General features: G+C 51.2%; 1 protein-coding gene across 1 annotated transcript in view; it reads right to left on the minus strand.

The window, feature by feature from the left end:
* Positions 1-1,651: 1,651 nt before the first annotated feature.
* The window catches only part of SEC16A (SEC16 homolog A, endoplasmic reticulum export factor), a 35,767-nt gene continuing 17,980 nt past the window's right edge, over positions 1,652-19,438 (minus strand). Inside the window, exons 13-31 of the mRNA XM_021708141.1 lie at positions 18,720-18,801; positions 18,408-18,525; positions 18,112-18,223; positions 17,813-17,918; positions 17,059-17,199; positions 15,844-15,957; positions 15,403-15,595; positions 13,985-14,230; positions 13,090-13,172; positions 11,017-11,166; positions 8,213-8,290; positions 8,002-8,058; positions 7,744-7,855; positions 7,193-7,330; positions 6,771-6,865; positions 5,821-5,895; positions 5,288-5,347; positions 4,381-4,458; positions 1,652-1,720 (exon numbers count right to left, since the gene is read on the minus strand). Coding sequence (XP_021563816.1) covers positions 1,652-1,720; positions 4,381-4,458; positions 5,288-5,347; positions 5,821-5,895; positions 6,771-6,865; positions 7,193-7,330; positions 7,744-7,855; positions 8,002-8,058; positions 8,213-8,290; positions 11,017-11,166; positions 13,090-13,172; positions 13,985-14,230; positions 15,403-15,595; positions 15,844-15,957; positions 17,059-17,199; positions 17,813-17,918; positions 18,112-18,223; positions 18,408-18,525; positions 18,720-18,801 — 2,107 coding nt within the window. The remainder of the gene's footprint in view (positions 1,721-4,380; positions 4,459-5,287; positions 5,348-5,820; positions 5,896-6,770; positions 6,866-7,192; positions 7,331-7,743; positions 7,856-8,001; positions 8,059-8,212; positions 8,291-11,016; positions 11,167-13,089; positions 13,173-13,984; positions 14,231-15,402; positions 15,596-15,843; positions 15,958-17,058; positions 17,200-17,812; positions 17,919-18,111; positions 18,224-18,407; positions 18,526-18,719; positions 18,802-19,438) is intronic.

Genomic DNA, 19,438 nt, shown 5'->3' on the forward strand with positions numbered 1-19,438 from the left:
GGACGGGGCACAGGTCCAGGAAGGTTCCGCGAGCGCAAGGGGCCTGCCCCGGGCACACAACACCCGCAGGTCACTTCCAACAAACCCAAGAGAACCACAGGTGAAGGTGCTTGAGAGCGCAAAATATTTTATTCAACGATTTGCTGTGTAACAATTTGCATTTAGGAAAATAGCAGCTCCCGCCTGGAGGAAGCTTCTTGAATCAAAAGTCGTGGGCAGGCGACCCAAAACAGAGAGCAGGGCCGACCGAGGTCCCAGAACCACACGAGCCAACCAAGGGACACAGGGCTGCCCTGTCACAGGGACACGCCTTTCTCAAAGTGACAAGGACAATGGATCCAGTCTATGAAATATTCTAGAAAATGTCCTGGGGCCTTTCCTAGATGATCAAGTGAAACAGAAAACCGGGAAGGCTGTGCTCATTCCACATTCTACAATTTCTACACTTATTTTAAAATGCCAGACTGTCTTATGTTCCCCCAGCAGAATCTACAGAAATGATTACCTACTGATTTTTTATAAATATTCAAGTCTCTTCTTCAGTCTCTTTAGACTGACTTAACAAGAACACAAACAGTTTTTGGAACAGTCGATGAAGCCTTAAAGCTTTGCGGCCATGAAGGGAGGTGTTCCTCTGCAGGGGCGGGCAGCCACACCCCAGTACTGAAGACTCATGTGGAGAAATCCAGGGGCAGGGGTGATGGTTTCCAGAGCTGCTGGGATGAGTCTGTTCTAAGCCACCCTCTCCACGATGTCACCAAGCTATGGATGTGTCACCTGGGTGAGGAAAGCATGCCTACTGGGTTGCAGTATGAAAGCCCCCACAGGAAGGGCAGCGCTGTACACACAGTGGCGATCCAGTCTCTATGTCCAGCCAGATGGCTTCATGTGAAACAAAACTCACCTCACATTTCTTCTGGCCACAGCTCATCACTGCAGATCGGTGTGAACCATTGCATCAAGGAACCAGCTTGCTCCCTCCCAGTGCCCGTGCCACACCTGGAGGGTGGGCAGTGCCTGCTGCTTTGGGTGTGTGGAATCATCCATGATCTAATTAGGCCATAGAAGCGAGGAAAGCTGGAAATGTCTTTGCTACAGAAACAGGTAATGAGGGCCTCTTTCAAAACCCAACTGTGAGTGTTGCCAAACCAATGCATGGCTCCTCCAAGATGCTGGTGAGGGGCAGAGCTGCCCTGGCTGCAGGGCGGGTGACAAGGCTCCCTCGCACACCCTTCTTCCAGCACCCTAAGGACTATGGGAGTCCCTGGCAACAATTCCCAGCTGGGTTTTGAGAAGGTCCAGCTACCTCCCGACCATCGCTGCTCTCCTGTGGCAAAGACCTCCAATTTCACTTAGAGAACATTCCTAGATGACTGAAGTCACCCAGAATCACTAAGAAAGTGACACCGTTCTTTCAGGGAAAAGATTTTGATCAAAGATTCCCTCTCTTTCTATTCCATATCTGAAAGGAACCGTGGAAGTAACTTTCAAAATCATTCATAAAGACAGTGGCAAAGGAGGGATGCAGAGTAAGACCAGCTTCAAGTCACTGCTGTGTCTGTCTGGAGATAGAAGAGATCATGGGCAGTTGGGTCCTCGGCAGAGAACAGTAACCTTGGGTTTCCAAATGCGAATCCACACAGGGATGCTTCTAGTTCAGTGCTGGGTATTTCCTCTGGCCGATCCTCCCTGGCCTTGAGCTCCCAGAGGTGGCGGAGGGCTGCAATGAAAGAAACAGCACTGACCTCTGCATGTCCCTATGGGTGGCAGTGCCCAGTGACAGTGCATCAGGGGCTGGTCTACATACTGACCACGCAGGCCATGAACACCAGCAGATGGATGCTGGGCTTTTGTTTCTAAAAGCCTATAGGTGGCTGGGCATGGCAGCTCACGTGTGTAACCCCAGAACTTTGGGAGGCTGAGGCAGGAGAATTGCTTGAGCCCAGAAGTTTGAGATCAGCCTGAACAACATAGCGAGACCCAGTCTTTACCAAAAAAAAAAAATCCAAAAATTAGCCGGCATGGGAGTATGTGCCTGTACTCCCAGCTACTCTGGAGGCGGAGACAGGAAGATCACCTGAGCCCAGGAGGTCAGGACTAGCCTGAACAACATAGCAAGACTTCGTTTCTGCAAAAAAGTATCCAAAAGTTAGCCCAGCATGGTGGTATGTGCCTGTAATCCCAGCTACTTGAGAGGCTGAGGCAGAAGGATCGCCTGAGTCCGGGAGGACAAGACCAGCCTGAACAACTTAGCAAGACCTTATTTCTATAAAAAGTAAAAAAAGCCAGCTGGGCACAGAGGTCTGTGCCTGTAGTCGCAGCTACTTGGGCGGCTGAGGCAGAAGGATCACCTGAACCCAGGAGTTTGAGACTGTGGTAAGCCATGATCATGCCACTGCATACCAGCCTGAACGACAAAATGAGACCCTGGCCCTACATAAATAAATATAGAAAAAAAAAGTCTCCAGGAACTGACAAGTCAGCATCAAGCCCTCGGGCTCCCTGGAAGTACTGAGCCTGCAGCAATCAGCGCTCGCTATCCATCAGCAGGGGAGGCTGCCATCTTGTCAGGGCATGAGATCCGGAGCCCCTCTGCAGCAGGCCGGCTGCATGTCCATGAGTCCTGAGAAGGGCGGTGGCCTGGCCTGCTGCTGCTGCTGGGGACATGGGGGCAGCAGATGCAGTCGCCGACCAGCACAGGCATGCACTCTTCTCCCTCTCTGAGCTTCATGGGGGTCAACGCCAGGGAAAGTTTATAAAGGCGAAACAAGATAAAGGGAAGAGGAGAGAAAAAACAGCCAGATCTGGAAGCCAAGAATGGGTGGAGGGTCAGGTGGGAGCCTGAGATGCACAGTCCCGAGGGGAGCAGCCTCGACTGCAGAAGGACAGGGTGGCAGCACCACCCTGGCCCAGGAAAATGCAATCGGAGTGGGGCAGGCCTGCCAGGTGCTGAGGGCAGCTGGTATGGCAGGGGCTGAGTGCCAAGCAGCACCACTCAGCTCCCTCAATCTGCAGTCTCCAGTCCATGGGCAAGAGAATGGAGAGGAGGAGAGGCAAAGCTGAGGGGAAGAAATCACAGAAAACATTCTAGAACATTCCCTGATGGACATACATGAGCCCAGACCCAAGGGGGGCACACTGAGGAAGGCAGACCTACACCGAGGCATGGGTAGCACAACATTGTGGCCCCGGGGACGGAGAAGCTGCACAGGTTTCCAGCGAGACACACGAGAGGCCCTGAAAGGTCTGTGGCAGAACTTCCTGGGACCACAGAACCGCAGACACCAAATACAGAAAGGCACTTGCAGTTCTGAGAGTGACTCTGCCCAGGGACTCTACCCAGCCAGACAACCAACCAAGTACACCAAAGAGGCATTTTCAGACATGAGGGTCATTACAAATCCTTTCTGTGACCTTGCAAAGAAGCTACTGGGAAACAAAAAAATAAAAATATAAAAAACAAAAAAGCAGCAACTGGAGGATGAGTATCACCAAGACAATGGAGCAACCAAGAAAAGCAACAGTGAAGGGTCCCAGAGCCAGGAGGTCTAACCTGGAGCAACTGGGTCCCCAGAGCCAAGGGGTTCCACTTGGAGATCCGGGTCCCCAGGGCAAGGGGGGGTGCTGAGGTAGCCCTCCAGCCCTGATGCTGTTAGGACATGAGCACTGCCTGGAACTGGGGACACACAAGCAGAAGGCCACACACACTTAAAAGGTACGGCCGGGCTTGGTGGCTCAGCCTGCCATCCCAGCACTTCAGAGGCTGAGGCAAGCGGATTGCCTGAGCCCACGGGTTTGTGACTAGCCCGGGTGTAACTTAACGAGACCTCGTCTCTATAATAAATTAAAAAATTAGCCAGGCATGTTAGTGCATGCCTGCAGTTCTGGCTACTTGGAAGGCTGAGGAGGAAGGATCACCTGAGCCCAGCGGGTTGACGCTGGGGTGGCCGTGAGCATGCCACTGCACTCCAGCCTGGGCAACAGAGTGAGACTCCAACTTAGAAAAAAAAAGTTACACACCAGGAAGAACCAAAAAGCGTCCAGAATCACAGTGAACTTAGTGTTCACAGACGATCCCTGGAGTGGCCAAAGCCTCACCCCCTGGAAGGAGCCCCCAAGGAATGCCTCGGAATGTCAAGGGGCAGTACACGAGGGGTGCTGCCATCACCACAGTCAGCCGGAAGGCAGTGACGGCCTCCAGGAGAGAGCAAGGGCAGGACAGGAGGGGCAGGGAACAGCAGCTGCTTCTTGCAGCATGCCTGTGGGCTGTCACCCATGAGTGACAAATGTGATTAGAAGAGAATCCAGGGAGGAAGCAGTCAGTCACTGGGCAGCCGGGGCAGGAGGCCACAAAGGGGAAGGCAAAGGCCACTCACTCACCTGTGCCAGCTGGGCTGGGTTGTAGAAGGGCACAGTCCCTCCGGGAGGGCCCCCTGCTGCAGAGAGGTCGCCAGGAGCCTGGGAGCCATAGAGAGGTCATATCATTGGGGCAGTGCTACCCACAGCTGGGGTTCAAGTGCAGATGCAGACACTACTTCTAAGTGAGGGCTTATGAGACCTTTAGATAAGCTACAGAAGCATGTCGGAGGTGCCGCCTGCAACACTGGATCTAGTTATCTAAAGTTCATAGAAAGTGGTAGAAAGCACAGCAACATGCAGAGGAAGATGCTCCACACCAGAACATGCAGATAAGCCGTGCGTGGCGCTGCAGCGGCACCCTGAATCTAAGTAGTTAGTGGGCTGCTCTCATCACTTCCAACCCAAGCGTCCAGCAGTAAGATCCGGTTCCATATGTGGGTGCGAGGGTCACATCAAGGCCTTCTGCTGAGCCAGCAATATAGCGAGTTCCATGACACACACAGAAGATGTATTTCTTCCCCTCCCACTTAGGCTGGCCCCAGGACGCAAGCATTGGCGCTCATGCTGGCCTCAGACCTTCGCATGCTTGGACAGAAAGAATTCCAGAGGAGCACATCCTGACCCAGGTGACACCCCCAGGGAGGCTACGCCCAGGTCCAGCACTGGAAAACCAATTCAGGAAGAGCGAAAACCATTCATTTACTATGACCATTTTGGGGTCAGTTCAAGCCTCAATGTATCTGAGGCTAACAGCACACCCCTTACAGGCCATTGAAAAGAAGGGAACACTGCATCCCGTGGTGTGACGCTCGAGGAAATGCTGGGTGATGTTAGTGACAGTGCACACGTGAGCTGGCACCAGCTCTCGAGGGAAAGGCGAGGCAACACAGTTGACTCCCACATTAAGTGGGAGCCGCCAGCCAGGTACCTGATTCAAGTGCTGGTTCACTTCACGCGATAATGAACTCATTGAACTACAGCGCGAAAGCTACAAAACAGCAAGACACACACAGAATACAGACAAGAGTCAACATGCAGGTCACTGCTCCAAGCTGTCAGGTCAATTTCAAAGCTTTTGGATGCCATTAGGATCAATATCACTCCAAAGGGAAGAAAGCCAGAGTTAGCTTCAAGTTCCTATCTTCATGTAAAGTTCTTGAGGGGGGAGTGGGGGAGAGCCTCGTCTACAACAGCATCCCTTGTCGAGCTCCCTCAGTGCTACTGTGGGGGAACAACTGGTGACAGTCACTGCAAGCCCCTCACGCCCTCCTTGGAGCCCTTGAAGAGTTCTGCTATGACAAATAAAGGGTGTTTTCCAGGAATACAACACTTTTGAAGTGTTTTTGTTTCCGAACTGCCTCTTCTGTCCACTGTCACACATCTTTAAAGGAAGAGGCATCTGGATAATACAAGCAAGCTGCCAGGCCCACGCTGTGAGAGGCGGTTGGCACCCCTCCTTACCTCTCCACCCTGGGAACCATCCAGCTTGGCAGGTGGGAGTTCAGAGCCAAGAGCTGACACTGCAGAGTTTAAAACCTGCTGAGAAAAAGAAGACTTGCAGCAGCCTGCAAATCCCAGGGAACCTGAACGTCTTTCACACCAGGCAGGGAACACTGAGCTGTGCCTCCTGCCCGGGTAACACAACCCTCTTCCATGTCAAGTGCTCCCTGGTGAGAAATCAACAAGTCACCCACATGGGATCCCACTGCACTGTCCTATGGACTCCAGGTCCTGACAGTTCCTTACTTAGTACCTACTGTGTGTCCACACAGGTCTCAGGGCCCCAAGACAGACTTCCAATTTGGTACTATTGTTAGTCTGATTTTACAGAGGAGAAAACTGAGGCTTAGAGAAGGCCAGTGGCTGCCCAGTGCTTTAAGAGCTAGTGATGGGGCCAGAGAACCAAGATTTGACCCAGGCCTGTCCAACCTCAGAGACTATGGTCTGAGCTGTTCTCCTTCACATGAGAGTTGTTTGTGTTTTTTTAGGTAAAGATATGCTCTATTTAACTTTTATTACTGCTATGTAATTTAAAAAAAAAAACTTAGAATAACTTATTCTTTCCCATTTCTTATCATGGTAAAATGCACATAACATTTTCCATTTTAACTGTTTCTAGGTGCCTGAGTCCAGTGGCCTTAAGCACACCCACAACGTTGTGCAGCCATCACCACTTTCCATCTCTAGAACCTTCCTTTTTCCTAAACTGACACTGTCCCCATGGAACACTCACTCCCGTCCTCTACCCAGCCCTGGCCCTGCCCACCTTTCTCTTTCTTGTCTCTAGCACATGTCCGTGCTGAGCGTTTAATATGGCATATCCTCTGCACACTGGACACTGGTGGGTCCAGCAGGGTCAAAAAGCACATTCTCCCAGGGGACGTCCTTACTACCCAGTGGTACCTACTTACCTGGGAATCTGGGGTGGGCTCTGTGTCTGCCTGGCCCCCAGCTGGTATGTGCCCTTCCCTGCCAGCCCCATCTGCAAGCTGTGCTTCTTCGACATCTATGAATAAGCATGTAGGAGACCATCAGCCGTGCAAAACCTCAGAGGTTTCATACAGAACACTCAGGAGTGGGGCATGCTGATGGAGAGGCCAAGAAATCGATGGCCAAGCACAGACACACCTTGGTTTCTTGGCACACTGGCCAGGTCATTATTTTCAAGGAAGCTTTAGGTCAGAGATCATAGAAAAGAGTCAAAGGTCAGGAAGCCAGAGGATGGACAAAGATGCTGGTTCTTTTCTGCCTATCTTGGTTGGTGCCCACCCGGGGTTGGTGCCCACCAGGGGATGGTGCCCTACATTGGGGCCCACCTGGAGTTGGTGCCTACCTGGGGTCGGTACAAACAAGTTGGCAGGAATCGGAAGTGGAGCGAGTGGAGCAAAAAAGTCGGCCGGGGCGAGAGCTGGCTCCCTCCGAGGGGTCCCACCTGGGTTCAGAACGTCCACATAGCGAGCTCTGGTTCCGGCTACAAAGGGGAAGGGGAGCAGATTCAGGTCAACATCCCACATGGCCTCCAGCTTCCAAACAGCTGGTTTCAGTGTTGGAAGGGAAGCAGCAGGGATGCCCTGGAGGCTGCCGTGTAGCCCGGCTGGGGAAAAGGCACCTCTTTATAGAGATGTGAATTGGCTTGGGCCCTGGGCAAGGCTTCCCACCTCACCACAGAGTCACAAGTGCCTGCCCACAGCTCAGTAGTGCACATGTATTGCTGAGGGGTATTCAAGACTCTGGAGAGCTGGCCTCTTCCCCAAGAATTTATCTTCACAAAACATGACCTTCCGACATGTGACGAACTACAATCTCCCATACACATTCAACTGCTGACCTGGCACACTGCTCAACAATACTCGACCCATACAAGCCCTGGCTCTGGCCTCTCACCTGCTCTTCGGGAGAACACATTCACGGTGGCTCCAGGTGGCCCCGTGGGGCCAGGCGGGGCAGCTGGCATGGACTTGGGAAATGAGGTTGGGGGTGGCGGCGGGGCCTTCTTCTGCAGAAGAAAAAGCAGCTTCAGAAATCACTCTGCACCCACAACCTACTGGAATTTCCCACAGGGAGGACCCCCCAAAAGAGCACCAGACACCCAACCATGACAGGTCCAAAACCCTTACAGCCTGATACCCAGTAATGAGTTACCTCCTCTTCCGGCTCATTTAAATTCACCCACTGGTTTTTCTTTTCATCCCAAACAATCTGTCAAGATTTTAAAAAGAAAAATCAGAAGTGTGAAGCTAAAGGTTAATTATGATGCTTCAAAACTTCAGAAAACAACTGCTCTGTCTGGAAAGTGATCGGAAGTTGCCACAATTCCTTGAGATTCCCTTGCACCATATCTGACAACACTCACCGACTTGTTCTTGTCATCTGGCAAATAAGCTTCTGTTCTCCTCTTCCCAGGCAGCCAACGAGAGAACCAGGATTCACTCTAAATATAAAAGCATCAGAACAAACTTGCAAACATCATGTTCAGTGAAATCAGTCAGAGGCAAAAAGACACACCCGATATGAGTCACTCACAGGAGGGGCCCACAGTCCTCAGAGCCACAGAGTCAGGAAGTGAAACAGGGCCAGGGACTGCGGAAAGGATGGGAGTGTGTTTCATAGGACAGAGTGTGGTTTGGGAAGATGGAAAGTTCTGGAGATGGGTGGAGGTGATGGCTGCACAACACTGAGTGTGTTTAGTGACAAGAAACTACACTTAAAAATGCTTAAAATGGGCCAGAGGCTCAAGCCTGTAATCCCAGCACTCTGGGAGGCCGAGGCGAGAGGACTGCCTGAGCTCAGGGGTTTGAGACCAGCCTGGGCAACTTGGTGAGATCTCGTCTCTACAATAAATAAAAAAATAATAATAATGAGCTGGGCATGGTAGTACGTGCCTGTTGAAAGGCTGAGGCAGAAGGATTGTGCCCTCCAGCCTGGGCAACAGAGTGAAACTCCAACTCAAAAAAAAGAAATCATAAATTTTAGGCTGGGTGTGGTGGCTCACGCCTGTAATCCTAACACTTTGAGAGGATGAGGCAGGAGAAGAGCTTGAGCCCAAGAGTCCAAGACCGGCTTAGGCAAAATAGTGAGACCATGTCGCTACAAAAAATAAAAAAATTCCTCGGGCATGGTGGTACATGCCTGTAGTCCCAGCTACTTGGGAGGCTGAGGCAGGAGGATAGCCTGAGCCCAGGAAGTCGAGGCTGCAGTGAGCCATGATAATGCCACTACACTCCAGCCTGGGTGACAGAGTGGAAACCCCGACTCAAAACAAAAACAAAAGACAGTAAATGTTATGCATGTCACCTTAATCACAACAAATCAGACCCAACAATATGCCTCTGTGGGCTTCTTGTGTCTGAACTCTGGCAATGAAGCCTCTACACCCACTCTGGGGAGAAGGGCTGAGCCAGTTAGCATGGGGCTCTTAAGCCAAGTACCCTGTGTCTCTTACACAGGACAGCATGGTTATTAGGAAATGTCATTTTATGTTTCACATGCCGTACTTCATTTCTACTTAAAAAAAAAAAAAAAAAGGCCACAGCAGTTACATACACACCCTCAGTTCTTCTCTATGAACTCTACTGAGGAGGCAGCCTGAACCTGGGAGGTGTGCAGTAGTCTTAGCTTACAACCTGTTTGAAGTGTCATGTTTTATCTCACAATTCACACACATTTTGAACAATTTCTTTTTTTTGTGGAGACAGAGTTTTGCCCTGTTGCCTAGGTTGGAGTACAGTGGCACAACAATAGCTTACTGCAGCCTCCAACTTCTGGGCTTAAGCAGTCCTCTGGCCTCAGCCTCCAGATCATGAATTAAATGTGTTTATTTTCAAGGCAGTAGCCATAAAAGAAAAATCACTTCTATTAAAAGGAAGAACTATGTTCTTCATAAGATACATTGAGTAAAAAAGTAACCTACAGACTGCGGGAAGATATTCACAATATACGTGTCTAACAATGGACTCACATTTACAACACAGAAAGGATTCCTGCAAGTCACTAAGACGGCCCAAACAAAAATGGACAGGGAAGCCAGGTGCGGTGGCCACACCTGCAGTACCAGCTATTAGGGAGGCCAAGGCAGGAGAACTGCTTGAGTGCAGGAGTTCAAGAACAGCCCAGGCAACACAGCAAGACCCCATCTCTTTTTTTTTTTTTTTCCATCAAAGTCTCACTCTGTCACTTTGGCTGGAGTGCAGTGGCATGCTCATGGCCACAACAGCCTCGACCTGATGGGCTCAGGCAATCATTTCACCTCAGCCTCCCAAGTAGCTGGAACCACAGGCACATACCACCACGCCCAGCTAACTTTTCTTGATTTATTGTTGAGATAAGGTCTCGCCATGTTGCCCAAGCTGGTCTCAAACCCATGGGCTCAGGTAATCCTCTCACCTTGGCCTCCCCAAAGTGCTAGGATTATAGGTGTGAGCCACTGTGAATGGCTAAACCCATCTCTTAAAAAAAAAAAAGAGACTTAAACAAGCACTTCACAAAAGAGCAGAGAGATGATAAGCACATGACAAGGCACTCAGCATCATCAATCATCAGGGAGATGTAAGGTAAGACAATAAAACATCGCCAACCCCAGCTGAGCTCAAGGGACTGGTGGGGCCAGGTGCTGGTGAAGATGCGGAGCCCTGGACTCCATACTCTAGGGTGGGATGTGTCCCTTGGCACAAGCACCCAGGAAAACTGCTCAGCAGTGTCCCCTGAAGTGAACATGCCCTTTTTCTGTGACCTAAAGGCTCCACTCCCTGGCACATGCCCAAGAGAAAGGAGACAAAAGACAGACAAAAACGCTCATGTGACTTCACGGGAACAGCCCAAGCTGACAACTGCCCAACGTCCACAACCAGGAGAAGGGATCAGTACAACTGCGGCACATGACGGTAAGAACAAACAGCTACTGTCTGACCCCTCTGGCCACCCTAGGGGATAGGTTTGACAGGTAACAGCCAGGAGAGGACCTCTGGGGCCTGGACCATCTGCACACTAAATGGGGGGTGGTTCCATGTGGGCGCACACACACCAATGTTCATCCGCTGTGCATGTGACACTCAAGTGTGTATACAAGGATGGAGTGCTTAGTGTAGTTAAAGAGGAATGAAGGCCTCCGCTTTGCCCCTCACTCATGGGACACGGCTGCCGGGGTGGGTGGCGCTTTACCTTCTTAGGCGCTTTGGTCTCTTTTTTGTTGGCCTGTCCAGGTCTCTTCGTTTCAGGAGGTGTCAGAGACAGAGGCGGCTGGGTGGGACCTGAGTCAGCATGATCCCATCCTGAGGGGGTCTCCGAATCTGGTGCGGTCCTCGAGGGGCCCTGTCCCGAGGCAACAAGTGAGTAGGGTATCCTGGGGCTCCTTGTCCAGAAACTGAAGGGAAGTGGGGAGGGGAGCCCTCCACAAGTGTTCCCCTAAATTGCCACTGAGAGGTCAAATGATGCCGATACACGGGGGAAGCAGGGAGGGACTGAGGAAGCAGTCACACCAGGGGTGTCCTGAGCCTCCCCCCTGGAAAGCAGCCCCTTCCCATGGGCATCCTGAGCCTCCCCCAGGCCTGACAAGAGAAGAGCCACTACACTTGAGAAGCAACCCTGTCCAGCAGTGTCACAGTGCTCAGATACAGATTCTGTCACTCTCCAGGAATTACTGGCTGAAGAAACAGCATGTGCACGTGCACTGAGGGGGTCACTGTGAGACAGGGCAGTAGGCATCGTAAAAGATAAAAGAACTTTTTAAAAGTTTACTCCTGGGTTAAGACATTGTTTTCAATACAGTAAGACCTTCATTTTTACTTTTCAGGGACACCACACATGCAAGTTCAAACTACAGCAACTGCCTACTGATGGGACGCCCATAAGGATGCTCATAAAGAGCTGGAGATCTGTAAAGAAGATTCCAGAATGTGGTTTGTGTAAAAGCACTTGTCCCTCCTGGTTGGGATCAAAGCGAACAAAGGAGGTACATGTACCAAATGTGTCTGCTAAACTGAATCTTAACCTCAGGAAAACCAGTGAAAACGTTAGAAATTCTACTGCAGGAAGAAAGATCCAGAAAGCAGGGAAGTTCTCCATTTTGGGAAAATTAACAAAGAGATTTCTTTTTTTTTTTTTGGAGTTGGAATCTCACTCTGTCACCCAGACTGGAGTGCAGTGGCTGCTCCCGGCCACTGCAGCCTCGACCTGCTGGGCTCTGGCAATCCTTCCACCTCAGCCTTCCAAGTAGCCGGAATTACAGGCATGCGCTACCACGCCTGGCTGAGTTTTTGATTTATTGTAGAGATGAGGTCTTGCTGCCCAGGCGGGTCTCGAACCCGCAGGCTCAGGCAATCCGCTCACCTCAGCCTCCCAAAGGTGCAGGATTACAGGCTGAGCCACCAAGCCCGGCTAACAGATTTCTTTATATTGGGGTATTTCTTCTACTTTGTTACACTATTGAATTCTCTCTTCCCAATCTTTCCTGACCAGTGTTTTTGTTTTTTGTTTTTTGAGTTGGAGTCTCACTCTGTCGCCCAGACTGGAGTGCAGTGGCCGCCCCCGGCCACCGCAGCCTCGACCTGCTGGGCTCCGGCGATCCTTCCGCCTCAGCCTTTCAAGTAGCCGGAATTACAGGCATGCGCTACCACGCCCGGCTGATTTTTTGATTTATTGTAGAGATGAGGTCTTGCTGCCCAGGCAGGTCTCGAACTCGCAGGCTCAGGCAATCCGCTCACCTCAGCCTCCCAAAGGCGCGGGATTACAGGCTGAGCCACTGAGCCCCGCCTGACCAGTGTTTTTACTGACTCTTCACATTCTAAGGATTAAAGCTATTTAGAAGCACTTTTTTTTTTTGAGTTGGAATCTCACTCTGCCACCCAGGCTGGAGTGCAGTGGCAGGCTCACAGTCACCACATCCTCGACCCGCTGGGCTCAGGTGATCCCTCCGCCTCAGCCTTCCAAGTAGTTGGAACTATAGGCATGTGCCACTATGTCCAGCTAATTTTTTGATTTATTGTAGAGACGAGGTCTCACCATGTTGCCCAGATTGGTCTTGAACCCATGGGCTCAGGCAATCCTCTCACCTCTGCCTCTCAAAGTACCGGAATTATAGGCGTGAGCCCCCGAGCCCAGCCAGAAGCACTTTTGCTTTAAGAAATAATTTTTAAAATAATTTCACAATTTTTCTACTTAAAATTGAACAAGGAATTTGGGTACCTAGTCAATGAACTTAACGGAAAACAAATCATGGGAAATGTGGGAAAGTACCAGATTAGCAAATTTTCCACCAAAATTGTCTTCGTTGAGTTCTGACAGTGTGTTTCCAACAGGCACCTCCTGTGGCAGCACCCCTGTCAGTGGGAGAGAGAGCAACATGACGTTAGGACTGCCAGACTCGAAGCACACAGAATAAGGACATTTGTGTGACAGACAGATCGAGACACACACCAGCTTCTTACTGGGCCACCACACCCGTGTTCTTTTCAGAAGCCAAGGCTGAAAATTGTCCCAGATATGTGGAAATTACTTATTTTTTAAAGCCAGACCTATGTTTTCCTTGGTCCAAACAAAGACAGACACAGACCAGGACAAGATCCACCAAACTGCCAACCCCCACTTGGGTACTGCAGGAGGATTGCAGAGGGACTGTCTTAAGACAAGACCCTGGAAGAGCCAAGGCATGTGCCTGAATGGCCCTTTTTCTTGTCAGCTTGCCCAAGCTGGTCTTGAACCCCCAGACTCAGGCAATCCTCTCACCTCCATCTCCCAAAGTGTTGGAATTACAGGCATGAGCTACTACACTCAACTGCCATTTAAGCTTCACAGCAGAACACAAAGTCAAGTCACAAAAGAAACTGGTATTAATATTCCCACTGCAGGGAGACGCTTAACCTATCTGTGGTCTCTAACTTCCAGAACCTTACACCAGCACAAGCAAGGTAACTTGTTTCATGCTCAAATGAGGAAGAAGAGCAGAAAGAGAAGGAAAGAGAACTCTGAGATCTGCAAAACTACCATGGTAGTACAAGACACCGCCCCAACTCTCCCAGCAGCAAATCCAAATCATTTTGTGCTCATAAGCAGCCTGCAGAAGGGGCATGGGCTACCACTCAGTCTCTCCCACAATCTCCCCGCTCTCAGGAGAGCATCTTGGAAGGCCTACCTGGGTCCGGGCCCCTGGCCTCCTGAGGCAGGTATCTCCTTTCCGGAAGAGGTGGTCCACCAGGTGGCAGGCTGGGCCCTGGGCACAGGGCTGCAGGGTCAGGCCCGGAGGGCTCCGGGAAGCCAAGCACAGATGCTGTGGGTCCACAGCCGGGCCCCAGCTCAAGGGGCCCAGGGCGCGGTGGCACTGGGAACATGGGCACCCTGGCGGGGCTGGCCAACTGGCTGTTGGGGAGCGGCTGTGGGGCTGCAGGGGAGAGGAGGATGTTTCAGGCTCCTGGGACTCAAGTCACTGGAGGGAGCTGCACCCTAAACACGGCAACCAGTGACTTACACAGCAACATGGCCTTGTCAAGACTAGGAGATCCAACAACCAGAGAAAGTGCTGAACATACCACCCCATCAGCAGTTTTGCTTTCTCGGGCCAGGGCAGGATGAATGCCTGTGCACCAAGCATCGGGGGACCAGGCTCCAATCCACAGCCCTGCCCAGTGCACACCATGGGGCTCCTGGCACAGAGCTCTGCTGGTGGCCAAACAGGCCACTCACTCATTCATTCACTCATCCAACTCAACACAAAACCAGGAAGGGCTGCTGCCTGTCAGCACCACGCCAGGCCTTGGGTGCGTCATGAGAAAAACAGACCAGGAGTCCTCATGGGGTGAGGGTGGATGCACCAAGGAAGAAGGTGAAGGAGAGCTAAGGAGAACAGTCGACCAGTGGTGGTGACAGCATCTGTGGAGGTAGGGGTGGCATCAGGCTGGGAGAATGGCAGGAGGGCAGTGGGAACCTGGGGTGGGGAGCAGTGCACAGGCAGGAGAGCTGGGGGCTGACCCCGCCGGGCCCGTGGCCATTCTGAGGAGCCTTTCTCCGTGGTTGAGATCGGGAGTCAAGAAGGCCCAGGGCAAAAGCAGGAGGTGACAGGCAGAGAACAGCTCATCTAGATACAAGGTCAGGGCACCACGGGAGTCTGGCTCTGTGTACCAGCTGCGCCGGTGAGACCGACTGGCAAACCAGAGGCACGTGTGAGGGGAGGCGGTGTGGACCCACTCTTTGGAAGAACTGGGGTTGTCCTTCCTGAGACGGGCAGACCAGGAGAAGCAGGTTGCGGGGGCATGTTGAGAGCCCACCCAAACACTGCACACGAGGGGCTACCAGAGAAGCGAGCCGAGAGGCCGAGCAGGCAACACCCAGGGCACAGTGTTGTTCTCACATCGATGCTTAAACCATGAGATTTGGGTTCACCCAGGGAGGCACAGAAAGAGAAGGAAAGAGAACTCTGATGTCCCCCAAACTACCACGGAGGCACAAGATACCACCTCAACCTGGCAGCAAACCCACATCATTTTGTGCTCAAAAGCAGTTCTCCACGAGGAAGGGGCATGGACCACCCCTCAGCCAGTGGGGAGCGCAGCTTACCTGAGGGCATCAGCCGCATGCCCTGGCTCAGGTGCTCACTGCTCAGTGTGGGCACTGCCAGCAGTGGGTTGTCAGTCCCCAGGGCTGCTGGCTGGTTGAGTCCTGGCCCGTCCAATGGCTCCACCTCGGAGCTTGGTGTGCTGGGACATTGTGGGGGGAAGGCTCTCTCCTGACTCCACACCAATGTCCCCTCCTGCAGGGGAACAGAGCCCAGGCTGTGGTGCACATCCTGGCAGCCTCCCTCCAGTGAGTCTACCCACACCAGCTCCATTTCAGGAGAGTAAGAAGCCCCCGAGGCCCTTTCTGAGGAGTGAAGAAATTCTAAAAATAGACATTTGTCTACAATGACATGGTTTAGATCACATACGTTCAAGTGAAAACAGGGACACAAACTACTTTGTCAACTATCTCTGTGCCAATTCCACATCAAGGGGACTGTACCTTGATCTGCTTCTCCACATGCTTCAGGTGAACCAGCCACGCAGGCTCGATGAAGGATTCCTCTTCTGGCTTCTCCTTTAGTTGAGGGTCGAAGAGTCGTAACTGGGAAGCCATCTTTACATACAAAAAATCAAGCCCGTTACTACCAGGTGACAACAGCAAAGTGGGTGTCAAAACATCTCCTACACTGGAACAAATACAGCCTCAATGCTAAACTGGAAATGAAGTTTTTGTCAGCTACATGAGTGTTTCTAAGGTGTGCTGACAAGAGATTCCAAGCACAGATGACGCTGTATGACCATGAAATCCTGTAGACAACCTCTTAGCCCACCAGCAGCTCCTGGCCTTACCTGGGACAGCCTTGCCTGCAACTATATCTGATTATGGAGACTTGCTTTGACTTGCCGAATGGTGAACTACCTGGTGATGTGCATATTCTGACTGGGAGTTGAAGGTGTGGTGGAGGCCAGAGGGAGGCAAGTGGGTGGGTAGAGACAAAATTAGTCTAGCCTGTGTTAGTAACTGCTGACGCCAGAGATGAGGACATAAGGATTTCTTAGTAATTCTCTGTACTTTAAAAATTACCCTTAATACATTTTGTAGGCATCACATGATCATTTTAAAAAATGGAGCCACCAGGGTAAGGAGAAATAGCCCAGTATGGCCTGTTTCAGGGGTCACCAGGTGCCAGGCACGAACTGAGTGCTCCCCTGCCAGGTGTTCAAGTTCATCCCTACCCCAGGTGCCAAGAGCTAGCCAACTGCCCCCCCCAGGTGCCAGGCACTGACCGAGTGCTCCCCATGCCCCGTGTACTCCTCATATGGCTCCACCTCCATCTTACAGGTAAAAAATCTGAGGCTTACGGTAGGGCAGCTAGGGTGCAACTCCAGACAGTTAAGTTCTGGAAGCTTCAACTCTTAACCAACAGACTAAACCACCTCAAAATAAGAACTTCCTGGAGATGGGTCCTTCAGACTTTGGAGCTCACCACAAAGGTGCTGCTCTGGAACAAGAGGCCTGAGACTACCCATGTGAAGATGCAAAGCATAGGCTCCCACCCGAGCATATCTGAAGACCCTGACCCACTCAAGTGGGTCTGGGGGCCCACTGCGAGGAGCACCCAAGTCACTGTGAGGCCACTTCAGCTCAGAGGCCCTGACAGGCCTGACTCTCCTGAGGCAGCACGTGCCATGAGGAAGGTCCTTGAGAGCCCACCTGGACCAGCTGACTGACAAGCACCGGGGAGTGCTTCTGGGGCTGCGCCAGGATGCTCCTCGCAATCACCTCACAGTAGTGGAAGGCCTGCGTGGCAAGCCCCATCTCAGCCAGGCGGCAGGAATAGATGAACTTGAACACCTGAAACAGAAGACACAGCCTCACTAGCTTGCAGCTCCCCGCCTCCCCAACATCTCCCTATAGACTGTGAACTTTCTGGAGGGTTGTGTGGCATCTGCCCCACACCCGCCAACCACAGGACTAGCCTCATTCCAAGACACTCTAAGATCAAAGTAACAACAGAGCTTCCCAGAAACTCACTCCACTTTCCCTCTACACCTTGAATACATTCACGTGGTATTCAAGAATGGTGAGTCAAGAATAGACAGACCCTGAGATGCCCTCCCAGACCCCCGTCCCATAAGCTACCAACTGTCCCACGGATGTTCTCTGCTGACACTCCATTATTGGCAAGTCTTATCCACACTCCCCCAAATACTAAAAATAGCTGATGTGAAAGTACTTGAAATCAAGTACTTAAGGTTTCAGTGTTTAAAATATTAAGAATCAAAATGCAAATAGAAATCCTCAATTCATATAGTTTAGCTCCTAAACATTAGAGACCAAATGTCTCCCAAGACTGCCCAAAAACCTGAGTCATTTTTTTACAGGAGAATTCAAACCAAGACAGCCAAAAGTCAGCCAGCACTGACCACCACACCCCCAGGCGGCAGGCAGGCCTCAGTCCACTCACCTGGAAACTGGGCAGGGAGCAGGTCTGGGCGCCCAGCGACTGGGCATACTCGTACGCTTCCGTCCTCTGAATGGCTTCGTTGGTTGCAAACTTGAAAAATGGCAAGCTGTTCAGAAAATGAAGTATTTTGGCTTGAAAACAATGGCCCACTACTGGCATAATCAACCTTAGAGCAAGCCACTCAGAAGTATCTCCCGCTACATGAAAAGATGAGAGGCAGGCCACTTTGCAATCAACTAAGGAAGAGGAAACTGCTTCATTTGTCAAGGAAAACAGCACTGCAGTTACTTGATCCTGACCTGTGATTTGATCCAATTAAGACAAGCTTTGTAGTTTTCTTTGTGTAAACTCCAAATCCAACCTGGGCCATAAGGTAGCAGAAGTGTGCTGCATCTAAGAGACCTTTTGAAGCTGGAAAGACACAATACAGGCCACGTCTCAGTTCCTAGGAGTCACATGGAAGTCGAAGGAAGCTAACAGACACTGCCACAAGACACATCAGATGGCAGTCTCGTGCCTCCCATGAGTCCTGGCAACCCATACGACTGAGCCTTTCTCACCCCATCTGACAGCCTGCCCCCACCCCCAGACCCACCCAGAGTGTCGCCCATTGTGGCCATTGTCCTAGCCTCCACATCCACATTGTTGCTCAAGTTGGAGAGGACCATGGCGAGGTGTGGCCTCCAATCTCCCCACTTCTCATCTCCACAACACTGGAATTAGAAAACAGAGAACAAACTCTCAGCCTTGGAAGACGGAGTCACTTCAATTCCATAATGGTTGAGCTCAAGAGCACAAGGAGAAAGAGTCAGACACACAGGTCCTGTGTCCTGTGACAAATCTGATCAAAGAGCAAACCCCCAATAGACAGAAGAGCTCACACAAACCATTGTGAGGCAGCACTCACTGTGGATGCGGCAGGCATCCGCCCGGACATAAGCTGGTAGACTGTCTGCAGGGGATCATTGATTGGAAGACTGTTGGCAAACCTAGGTAGATAAAAACAGAAAAACCCCACTCTGGTTTAGTTATAAAAACAAAGGAAATCTGATCTCTGCCCTTTTATTTAATGATCAGATTTATACTAATCTTAGGCAAGTGCACAGATCTCTAATTTTTTTTTGAGTTGGAGTCTCACTCTGTCACCCAGGCTGGAGTGCAGTGGTACACTCATGGCTACCCCAGCGTCAACCTGCTGGGTGCTAGCGATCGTTCCACCTCAGCCTTCCAAGTAGCTGGAACTACAGATGCGCATTACCATGCCTGGCTAATTTTGGATTTATTTTAGAGATGAGGTCTCGCCAAGTTGCTCGACTGGTCTCAAACCCGCGGGCTCAAGCAATCCACTCTCCTCAGCCTCCCAAAGTGCTGGGAAGACAGACTGAGCCACCGAGCCTGGCCTCAATTTTTTTTTAAAAAGTGTAAAAGATGAAGACTAAGAAATTCACTGAAGTCTTACAGAAGGTATTAAAAGTCACGCAGCTGATAACAAAATGCTCAAATCCTCAGCAACAGGACCCAAGGAGGAGAGCCAAGTTGGCCTGAGTCAGTGCTTAAGAGTAGCACGGAGCAGGGCTCGGTGGCTCAGCCTATAATCCCACGCTTTGGGAGGCTGAGGTGAGTGGA

Source organism: Carlito syrichta, unplaced genomic scaffold (genome assembly GCF_000164805.1).
Source record: "Carlito syrichta isolate Samal-C Ts95f unplaced genomic scaffold, Tarsius_syrichta-2.0.1 Scaffold131019, whole genome shotgun sequence".
NCBI lineage: Eukaryota > Metazoa > Chordata > Mammalia > Primates > Tarsiidae > Carlito > Carlito syrichta.